Source organism: Mya arenaria, chromosome 9 (genome assembly GCF_026914265.1).
Source record: "Mya arenaria isolate MELC-2E11 chromosome 9, ASM2691426v1".
NCBI classification, from domain to species: domain Eukaryota; kingdom Metazoa; phylum Mollusca; class Bivalvia; order Myida; family Myidae; genus Mya; species Mya arenaria.
This window is the reverse complement of record NC_069130.1, coordinates 34,854,784-34,866,723: the sequence shown is the minus strand read 5'-3', so window position 1 is coordinate 34,866,723 and position 11,940 is coordinate 34,854,784. Positions and strand designations below refer to the sequence as shown.

Below are 11,940 nucleotides of genomic sequence, written 5' to 3'. Positions count from 1 at the left end.
CATATCTAAGTATTTGAGTTCAATTGCTAATAAATAAAAAAATATTTGATTCAATGTGTCTGCAAAGCATCATGAATTTCCTTCTTTATCGTCTTAATATACATATTCATTCGAAGTTCTTGCTGTTTGACCCAAACCAACCAATCATGTACAATCGTGTACATGTATTGTAATCATTGTCAACAGATGTAAACACGGAATTTACCCTGATATGACAATTATTGAATTAATAAGTATAACATCATATTGTAAACAGAGATTTATCTGCATTTTTGAAAGGCTACATTAAATACGTGCTTAGAATGGTGGATCTGATGCAATTTAGGTTTGCACTATTTATAAAGATTAAAGGTTGACGTGTACATTTTGTTTTATTGCGAAAGCTTTCACAATATTGCTTCCAACTCAAAACCGAACATATACGTGTTTTACGCACAGGATAAATTGTTGTTTGTATTGCGAATGGATAAAAAACATTTATCAGTGTAAATTCAACTTGATCAACACAATCACTCTGAGGATTGTAAATTGAAATAGTCTTACAGACTGCTTGGATAATTGTTATATATAATAATTATCACGTTTATCAACGGTTAACAACACTTGGGACCTACCAACTGCTGTCTTAACAATGGAGGCAATAAGTTTGATAATATTCGGAGTGATTCTGATAATGGTTTACTTCTTGTGGGGGCGTGGCTCAAGCACGGGAAACTCAGGTACTAAACAGGCGGGGCAGCGTTTATATCCAGATCTCTCTAAACAAAAGGGATGCTCCATTTTCCGGATGTATGGGGAAGGTGAGAGGCAATGAGGATCTTTATCATTTTATTTTGCCTTTCTTTTAATCTCCCTGCCCCTGCGAATTTCTAGACTGGATATAAATCTGACGTCTTAGATTGCACATGTGTATATATATGTATGTACATGTGACCACGTGTGCATCGTGTCCACACGTGTTATAATTTGTGTGAACACTAGTAAATATCCATGAAAATTGAATGAATAATACTCATACTTTTGTCACCATAGCGGCGCCATATATGATATACATGCAGAGGTCAAGGTGTTTTTTTAAATCATACAATGAAGTATATATCATGTAAAATATACTGTGGCAATCAGATTACATTCTAAGAGTTTTATTGTTAGCCTGTGTTAAACTCAGGCTAAGAATATTTGCAAACCAAATGCATGCAGTTTAAGTTCAAAGTAATGAGAGGAAGAACAATAATTTGAGTGCATACTATTTATAACTTTCCAGCGTCCCACCCTGACAGAATATATGACAGGTTTTCCACCCTCGATGAAGTCACAGACGCCATCAGAAAGGCGGGGCTCGAATCTAGCAGTATTATCTTTGGTAAGTAAATTTACCTGTCCGCGGTCACTTCAACTTGTCGAGATCATTCGGTCAGGTTTATCAGTTTATCCTTTGGGCAATGCAATCATTTGTTGTTATTTACTGATAAATATAATCATGTTATAGACACCTGGCCGTACATCACGTACGTACATATATATGGTCACCATTTGTTAAGAATATCTGTGGCAGATCCGTGGTCTATTGGTAGCACACTTGACTATCAATCCAGGGGTCGCAGGTTCAATTCCCCGTCGCATCACTAAAAAAATATAGTTAATCGTCTTCCAGGAGGAACGTTAAATGGGGGTCCCGTGTGACAGTGCTTTACACTGGTGCACGTTAAAGAACCAGGGTAACTCTAACCAGGGTTACATTTTGTCTGTGCACTATGCTCCAACAACCTAAAATGACTAACAATCTTAACGGAGCACTCGCCAAATGGGCAAGGCCCAAGTGCGAATATAAATAAGGTAAGAATGTCATGTCACCATGGCAGATCTTGAGTCTAGTGGTACAAGTGCTATAGTGCTAGATCCTCCTAAAAGGGGCACTGCATACGTTGATGCAAAAAAATATTAACGACATCTTGTCGCATCTTTAATTGGTGGCCATGTATGTATTTAATAAAAAAAACATGAACAAATGCTATTATTATTTTCTTAATTGTACACAAATATATGTCGTGTTTTTATTGTTTTATAATTGAAATCATAAACATAACTTGAAATGCATTAAAATTTAAGATAAAATTTATCAAGCTATAGTGCTTCCCTTTAAGGACTCCATAATGAAGATTACCCTTCTTATCATCTTACCAACGGGCGTACACACACAGCCAAATATCGCGAGATCAATTATATTTATTAAAATAATGCCTGAAGTGCAAGAGAAAGATAAAATCAATTTGAGATAACTCTGAAAGCACGAATCATAAATGTTCGCCGGTTGGCAGAGTTGCACCCCCTGCCCATCGGGAACTGTTACAGAAAGTGGAAATTCAAACCAGCTGACTCTTACGTAGCCAACTAAAACGATTCGTTTTGTAATAACTTATATTACCCCTTGAATTTAGCAGTTCGTAAAAAGTGATACGATTGTTGATAAACGGATCCTAAAAATAATATGGATGTATGGATTGCAAAATAAGATGCCATCTGTTAATATTGACTTGCAGGTATAGATTTCACGGCCAGCAACATTCACCAGGGCTTGAAGACGTTTGGGGGACGCAGCCTGCATCACCTTGATATGCTCAATCCGAATCCTTATGAAAAGGTAGGTACCATAGTTATACGTTAGAAAAGCTTAACCGTTTTTCTTGTTTGATCGATTCCAAACAAAATATGTCGTGTTTGAAGATTTCCAAATGGGATCGAGTCCTGGGCCCTGTTTCAATCACAGGCGGCAGTTGCGTTGAAATGATTGACCCTATAGCCACACCCCTCCTTTAAAATATCAGTCAAGTTTTGTTTTCAAGACCAAAATTAAATGGAACATGATCATTTATCACAATAACCTAAATATGAACCAAAAATTCCAAGACCCTCCCCCCACCCCCCACCCCCAAACATAAATAATATTATAATAATAATAATAATAATAATAATAATAATAATAATAATAATAATAATCTAGACTTTTGAAGGGATAGCTCAGTTCCATCATCGAAGCGTGGCCTTAGACATAATGTTTTACAGAAAAGCGTTGCCTTCATTTCAGGTGATCTCAATTCTTGGAGAAACTCTGGAACCCTTTGATGACGACGGCCTTATCCCTGCGTTCGGATTTGGTGACGTCTCCACTAAAGATCGCTCCGTCTTCCCTTTCCTTAGTGAGGTAAAGAGCTAAATCAGTCAAAAGTGTATTGTTTTGAATACCCACTTCAAGAGCAGCGATTCCTACCGCACGTATAATGCATGTTCTTTTTAATCGGTTATTTTAATCATTGTTACTCGCTCTGCGCGTTTTTGTTTACAATCATGTACATGTATGCATTCAATTACGTATTTCTTATTTGAAGGCTACTACTGTCAGGTTTTATCGGGGCTAAACTGACCTACCAAAGTAACCCTTCCCTGACTAGACTACGTTATTTTTAGTCAAATGCCCACGTCTGGTTGTCCGGCTAGCGCAGTAGTTAGCCAGTCGCTTCTCACCAAAGCGACCCGGGTTCTATTCCCAGCCTGGGTGCATGTGAGTTTGTTTAATGGTCACCAAGCCGGACAAGCGGGTTTTCTCCGGGTACTTCGGTTTCCCCTACAACGCAAGAACACACTCTCGCGGAACATCGTGCCAACGAAAGAGACTCAGTATAAGTTATCATAACTTTCTTCACAATCGTTGTAAAATATATAATGTTTAAACTAAATGTCCACGTTATTTTATAAGCCTCACCGAACAAATAACTCTTATTCCAGGGTTTCTGCCAAGGTTTCCAATCTGTCTTAGAGGCGTATCGGGGCGTGGCTAGCCGTGTACGACTGAGCGGGCCTACAAACTTCGCACCTCTCATATATCGTGCTATTGACATCGTCCGAGAGACCAGATCGGTATGATTTCGATCTTTATAATTCCTTAAGCATATTGTATAACAGTCAACTTGCTTTAATCAACATCCTGCAAAGTATGGGTTTTCCGAATTAAACGATGTTGTATCACGCGAGAACGCCTGTACAGTCGAACCCCTTTGGCTCGAACTCCCGGGGACCTGCAAAAATACCTCGAGTCTCGGGAAATTCGAGCCAAGCGGAAATGCTTAACATCAGTACGAAGAAATCAGTCCTTTACATCCAGTTCGAGCAAACGAGGAAATTGAGCCAAGCGAGTTCGAGCCAACGGGGTTCGACTGTCTATGTAGGCGTTTAAGATGAATCGAAATATTTTTAATATATAAATACTACCATTGGATTTTTATACAATTAAACAGATCACATTCAATTTTCTTACCAACGAATAAACACCATGTTTTATAGTACCACATCCTGGTGATCGTCGCAGACGGCCAAGTGACGTCAGAACAAGCCACGCGCGCCGCCATCGTTGAAGCTTCAAAATGGCCACTCTCTATAATTCTCGTCGGCGTTGGTGACGGCCCGTGGGAGCAGATGGAAGAATTTGACGATTCAATTCCGGCGAGGAAGTTTGATAACTTTCAGTTTGTGGATTTTCATCGAATTATGTCAGTGGCAAAAAACCCGACGGCGGCATTCGCTTTAAGCGCTCTTATGGAAGTTCCGGACCAGTATAAGACAATTAAGTCCCTAGGATTGCTAGATTTTGAACGATAACATCATAAATCGACAGAAAATGTCCGACGACGACATAATTAGCTTGTTCATTCTCCCAAAAAGGTTGTGCTTGATTCGCTTTTACCTTGCCCAACTGTTACTGACGTATTTTAAACTTTTGTTTTCATCATCATCATCGTCGTCATCGTTATCAACGAAGTTTTCGTCGTCGTCATCGTCATCGCCTGTTACTGACGTGTTTTAAACTTTCGTTTTCATCATCATCACCACCACCATCATCACCTTCATCACCAGCATTATCATATCAGTGATGCTTTACTGAAATGCATTTCTTTAATTTAGACTAGTGTATTTTTATATGTATATGGAATGATTATATGAAATATAATATTTTAATAAACACAATATATTGAACAAAAATGACTGTGGGTCTTTAAATGGAAGTGTTCCCAGGGGTAAATCAACCAGCGAACAACAGCTGTCCCTTTATTTTTAGATGGCAATGAAATGTTTCGTGGTTTTGCTTGGTTTAAGGCCAAAAGAAACATACATTTGGTTCGGGTTACCCGTCCATACCTACGGTTTTTTTAGTCAGTTGGTAAAAAAATAGAAAAAAACGTGTGTGTTTTAATATGCCGCTCAAAACCTTTAAAGCTTTATACAGAAGATTACTTTAACACCATTATAATTATAATGGTGACAATACTGTTCTTACATACAGCCTTATATCTTTTTAAAAACCTATCTACCCTACCTGTTGTTTTGAAAGGATGTTACCCTAACCATTTTTTACCTTACTGGTTATATTGAAATTCATAATTTACATTTCAAGTTGTTTTAAGCAGTCTGATTGATTTAATTGATTTGAAGTTTCAGTTGTCAACTAACTGGGTAATCGTTGATTGTTGAAGAAAGTAGTACATATAAAAGCTGTATCATTACCTTACTTAGAGGGATAAGTGTCAACTTGAATTATTGATAAAAACAACATACAAGATCTGTCACAGAAAGTGATGGTACCCCGAAATGCCATCCAGTTAAATTGATTATGCAATTACTAATATAACTTCATTCAGGATGAGCTATCATAAACTATAATCATATCCTGGCCCATATGATGGTTGACGTCAAGTGTGGATGAGTGATGCAATAAGAGGTAGGGACTTAGGTCATGCAGCCCACACATCTTCTTTATGTACCGAACACATGTACGAAATGATTTTAACATCCTTCCATGCATGACAAAGTTAAATCCCTGATACGATCTACTATACCCTTTGTGCATATATTCAGCATTCCATAATGATTAAACTCCAAGCGTGACCTTGACCGTTGAGGTGGGGTGTGTGTCTTGCACGCAAGACATCGTCTTATGTACTGAACACATGTGCGAAATGATTTTAAAATCCTTCCGTGCATGACAAAGTTAAATCCCAGATACGATCTACTATCGATCTACTATAAAGTTAAACCTGTGTGGCAGTCACCTTTGTGGTAGGGACGTGTGTCTTGCACCGACACATCAGTCTTTATGTACTAAACATGTATGTACTGCCAAGATTTTTTTAAATCCCTCCCTGCATGACAAAATAACAGCCCGTACACGAAATACCGGACAGACGGACGTACCAACATGTATGGTTTATAAGGATTTTTCTTCTTTAAAACATAGCTCCTAAACCGTTGTTTTTATGAACTTTTCATTTAGAAAACTGAACGAAACCCTTAGTCATTAAAGCTTATCAACGCTAGATGTTGCTGCGGGATGGGCCGACGGACGGACAGACGTAACGACGCGCGTAATTCTTATATACTAGTAGCCACCATAGCGGGGGTATAAAAACATAGTAGTGAGTAAATGTACAAAAGTATGGAACAGGTCCTTTTGAAAGAACACGTATTCAAGTTTTTATCGACATTAATATTATATATGAGTATATACCATGACAAATTAAAAATGTTTATTGGGTCTTTTAAAGTACTTTTACAGCCATATACGTATTATGCATTTACACATGAATGGGTATTCAAGAAATCAATTATAATAATTATTTCAAACCAAACGATTTGTCCTTTATATTGGTACGTAGTTGGTGAATTAAATGTCCAGAATATTTACGCAAAAGTAAAATCCCAAATCGTACCCGAAGTACAGTGTTTGCAATTTACTTGAAAAACATATGACTTTGACAGTAAACAATCATTAATGAATTATATAATTTCCGTCATTTGTTTGCCATGGAATCCTGACTGAATGAGCCGAATGACATGGAATATGTCCAAGGTCTTTATTACTGGTCAAGTCAAAACTCGCTATGTTGAATTCTGTAATGTCGATGTTTTGGTAATGTCAAACTTTTTTCGAATTTTTCGGGTTTAGTTAGACATCTCTTATATTTCGATTCTATCGATTTTTCGGTATCTCGAAGTATTTCCCGAGGTCCACACGACTTCGACATAACGAGTATGGAGACTGCGAGCAGTAATGATTCATGAATCATTTGTACAAAAATATTTTGGCTTGACCACAAAAAAGTGCAAGTTTATATAGTAATTGAGCATTTAAGATACACGGTTGTCTTACAAAAGTTTCTATTTCCTAACATGCAACATCACATTTTAATAACTTCAAGTTGTTTTAATATCGTTGACGACAAAAAAAAATAACAACGTAATTACTGTGAAAAAGTAACTAAACAAAATACAAACTTAAAAACCCTTAACGGTTTCAACCTCCACCAGTTAACGGTTTAACCCATGGAAACCATGTCTCCAATAACAGCAATTGCCTCCATAATCAACGCATTAGCGTACACCCTGAGTATATAAAACAAAGTCACAAAGTCAAGCGTTGACGTAAACGTGTCGGCCAGCGCGAAGAACAGCGTGGACGGGATGCAGCCGCGTCCATATTCCACCATCCACGTGCCGGCGGTCCACTCCACCGCCGCCGCCTCCCATTCGTAGTGGTACACCGTCTGACCTGTTCGGAGTGTGTAAAATTTGGCGTATTTACAGATGATTTATGGCGTGATTACATCTACATGTAATATATGGCGTAATTACAGATACAATATGGCATGCTTTCAATTACAGATAATGTATGACATAATTACAGATACAATAAAGCGTAACTTTACATATAATATTTAGCGTAATTACATATAATATATGGCATACTTATAATAACAGATAATATTAGGCGTAATTACAGATACAATATGACGCAATTACAGATAAACTTTGGCGTAATTACAGATACTTTATGGAGTAATTGAAGATTAGTTACGACGTGATTACAGATATATTACCTGAATACGGAGACGTTTCGGCCCTTATTTTTCAAAATAACATCTTAAAAAGTATAAATACGTATTATGTTAAAACTGTAAGTAGAAAAGTCTTCAGTCAATACTTTAAGGGACGGAAATGACAGGGCCGATTTGGTAAGGGGCCACTTCGTATCGCTCCTGGACTGTGCGGTGACTGGATATTGCATTACAGGTTAACCCGACATTCCCTAATCATTTCGCATTATCATTGAAAGTAAAAATATTTATGTAACAAAAAAGCGTGTGCGGGATGCAGCCGCGTCCATTCTCCACATGTATGTTGAGACTGCAGAACCGTAGACTTTGTTTCAGACTGACAGGCCGTCAGATAAGCTGTTACATAGAATTACCCGGAAGAAAGATAGTTGACCCCAACGCTCCCTCCTGCCACTGACGGAAACTTCCGGTCAGAATCGTGTCAGAGATGTTCGCCCAGTACCGACCTGAAATTAAGCGTATGGTTTTTAGCTATCACAAATACATATGTATATGGCTAGTTACACAAGTTTTCTTAATTATTATCAATTACAATTTTCATGAGGCCGAGGTTCGTCTATTGGTAAAGATGACGGTCTTTCATCCGAGGGGTCGGGATTCGAGCCCTACTATAGGTAGGTTATCTCGGTCGCTTGACTCGACACCTTTACTGGTTTATAATAAGATGACCTGTCACAGATGATTTATAGATGGGTGTAACGGTATTTAACTATTTATATTTATGAGGGTAGGTTAGTCAAACATGTGGTTGGCTCATTGTTCGTGTCACGTTTTCGACACACATAATGAGCCGAATGTCTGTGGGGGATCATGCACGCACCTGAGTTACCGGAAGTGTTAACAGCAGTGCCGAAGAAGAGGAGGTATTCTGTAAGGGACGCGTGAAGAATGTGGATGGCGCCCATCCAGCCACCGGCGTTCATAAATATCCACTTCCGGTGCTCGACCGGAAGCACGTGACCCGGAAATCGCTCCAGAAACTCATCGTAGATGTCGTCATAAGCGACCGTGATGTTTTTGCCTGTGAATAAGAAACCAAATTAAAAAGTAGTGATCGGTGATACCTGCATTGGGCCCATTCTGGAGCATTTACTCGTACTGGGCCCACTCTGGAGCATATAATCGTACTGGATCTACTGGAGCATGTACTCGAGCTGGGTCGACTCTAGAGAAAGTACTCGTACTTGGCCCACTCTGAAGAACATACTCGTGAAAAGGCTCACTCAATAGCAATTATTAGTACTTTAATAGGCAATTCTGGGGCACATACTCGTACTTGGTCCACTCTAAAGTAGATACTTGTACTGGGCACACTCTGGTGCATATACTTGTACCGGGTCCACTCAGGTGTATATACTCCTTATAAGCCCACACCGGTGCACATGCTCATACTCGGGCCACTCTGGAGAATGTACACGTACTGAGCCCACTCTGGAGCATATATTTGTACCGGGCCCAATCAGGCGTATATACTCCTTATAAGCCCACACTGGTGCACATGCTCATACTCGGGCCACTCTGGAGAATGTACACGTACTGAGCCCACTCTGGAGCATATATTTGTACCGGGCCCACTCAGGCGTATATACTCCTTATAAGCCCACACTGGTGCACATACTCATACTCGGGCCACTCTGGAGAATGTACACGTACTGAGCCAACTCTGGAGCATATATTTGTACCGGGCCCACTCAGGCGTATATACTCCTTATAAGCCCACACTGGTGCACATGCTCATACTCGGGCCACTCTGGAGAATGTACACGTACTGAGCCCACTCTGGAGCATATATTTGTACCGGGCCCACTCAGGCGTATATACTCCTTATAAGCCCACACTGGTGCACATGCTCATACTCGGGCCACTCTGGAGAATGTACACGTACTGAGCCCACTCTGGAGCATATATTTGTACCGGGCCCACTCAGGCGTATATACTCCTTATAAGCCCACACTGGTGCACATACTCATACTCGGGCCACTCTGGAGAATGTACACGTACTGAGCCCACTCTGGAGCATATATTTGTACCGGGCCCACTCAGGCGTATATACTCCTTATAAGCCCACACTGGTGCACATGCTCATACTCGGGCCACTCTGGAGAATGTACACGTACTAAGCCCACTCTGGATCATACTCGTACTGAGCCCACTCTGGAGCATATATTTGTACCGGGCCCTCTCAGGCGTATATACTCGTTATAAGTCCACACTGGAGCACATACTCATACTCGGGCCACTCTGGAGAATGTACTCGTACTGAGTACTAGTACTGGGCCCACTCTGGAGCATAATCGTACTGGGCCCTCTCTGGAGCATACTCGTACTGGGCCCACTTTGGAGCAGATACTCGTACTAGGCCCATATTGGAGCATATTCATACTGGACCCTCTCTGGAGCATACTCGTACTGGGTCCACTCAGGGACATTACTGAACCAACTCTTGAGCATACACTCGTACTGAGTCCACTTTGGAGCATATACACTCGTACAAGGCCAACATTATAGCAAAAACTCGTATTTGGCCCACTCTGAGGCATGTACTCGTACTTAGTCAACCCAGAGTATGATACACTTACTTGGCCCAGTCTGAAGCAGATACTCGTGCTGAGCCCACTCTGGAGCATACTCGTGCTGGAACCACTCTGGGGCATATACCTCTGGAGTATATTCTCGTACGAGTCAGGATCACATACTGGTACTGGGCCCAATCTTGAGCATATACTCGTACTGAACCCGCTGTTGATCGCATACTCGCTTGGTCCGCTCAAGAGCATACCATATGCTCCCGAGTGTGAATCAAGTATAAAAATACTCCAGAGTGGGCCCAGTACGAGTTTATGCTATACAGTTGACCCAGTACTAAAATGCCAGAGAGCAAGCCATGCAAGTTCGAATATATGCTCTATAGCGCTTCGTACTTGGCCAACTCGGTAGCATATATTCTTACAGGGCCCACTCTGGACTGGGCCCATTCTGGGGCATTTTCAAACTGTGAATACTCCGGAATATCTCAGTACTTGGCCAACTCTTGAGCCCTTTCTCGAGCATTTTAGTACTTGGCCCAAACTGGAACATATATATGTACATGTATTTGACACACTTAAGAGCATATACTCGTTCTTATCCTGCTCTAACTATGGTGGAGCATATACCCGCACTGGGCAAAGTTTTCTAGTAATTGGCTCTCTCTGGAGCACTTTCGAACTGAACCTATTCTGTAGGTGTATAGTACTTGGAATACTGGAGCATTTTCGAACAGGACACATGCTGGAGCATTTCCATACTTCAGTGGCACTCTCTAAGGCACCTTCTTAATGGGCATACTATGTGTGTTTTCTTACCGGGCCAACAATTGTTATTTTTGTAATATATGTAGGTCCACTTTATGATTATCGACCTAGGCTTTTTTAAATTGTTTTCGTACTTGGCCCACTTCACAGATCTATACACAAGGTTTATGGGTCCGTGGCAACTCAGAAGCCGTTTTTGAATGATGATAATTGGATGGTGTGACAAATATTCAGTCAATGAGTCAAGTTTCAAAAAGACAACCACGTTATGAAAGGAAAATAAGAAACATAAATTTTGACGAAGAATAGTATCATCTTGGCATCAAAATAGTTAATTAATACTATTTATATATAAAAATATAAATTATTTTTGTAACGACTGTATGGAATATTAACATTCGGACATTCCCGATACCAAGATTCCCCATCTGTGTGTCTGTAACTGCAATCTAAATATCTAAATCTGGTCTAAAATCCACTTTCAGTTTCGTTTTACATACCAAAGTGATTTAAAGTAATTTCCTCAACGATATCCGCTGAAAAGACGTATGATTTCTTTTGCATCCAATATCGAATTCCAACAAAACACAACGATATGAAGAACAATAGTTTAAAAACATTTAAACACATGAAAAACATTTTGTATCTTTGTTCGTGTTTAAACAGAAAATAAATGCTAAGGGAGCTAACCGCTGTACACATAG

At 39.8% G+C, this 11,940-nt stretch overlaps 2 protein-coding genes across 3 annotated transcripts; one reads left to right on the top strand and one right to left on the bottom strand.

Annotated features, from left to right (window-relative positions):
• Window positions 1–154: 154 nt before the first annotated feature.
• Window positions 155–5,028, top strand: LOC128202771 (uncharacterized). Of its 2 annotated transcripts, none has more exons than XM_052903909.1 (6): window positions 155–719; window positions 1,265–1,363; window positions 2,541–2,641; window positions 3,086–3,202; window positions 3,784–3,915; window positions 4,339–5,028. In XM_052903909.1, exons 1-6 carry the CDS (start codon window positions 632–634, stop codon window positions 4,651–4,653), a joined length of 852 nt encoding a protein of 283 aa, XP_052759869.1. In that variant the 5' UTR covers window positions 155–631; the 3' UTR covers window positions 4,654–5,028. The 2 variants fall into 2 exon arrangements, with proteins under 2 accessions (XP_052759869.1, XP_052759867.1); XM_052903907.1 differs by having other exon boundaries at window positions 155–800.
• Window positions 5,029–6,560: 1,532 nt separating this feature from the next.
• On the bottom strand, window positions 6,561–11,913 carry LOC128202948 (sigma non-opioid intracellular receptor 1-like). Its single transcript, XM_052904147.1, has 4 exons — window positions 11,737–11,913; window positions 8,764–8,964; window positions 8,297–8,389; window positions 6,561–7,597 (listed from the first exon to the last, which is right to left on the bottom strand). Exons 1-4 carry the CDS (start codon window positions 11,873–11,875, stop codon window positions 7,365–7,367), a joined length of 666 nt encoding a protein of 221 aa, XP_052760107.1. The 5' UTR covers window positions 11,876–11,913; the 3' UTR covers window positions 6,561–7,364.
• Window positions 11,914–11,940: the final 27 nt, after the last annotated feature.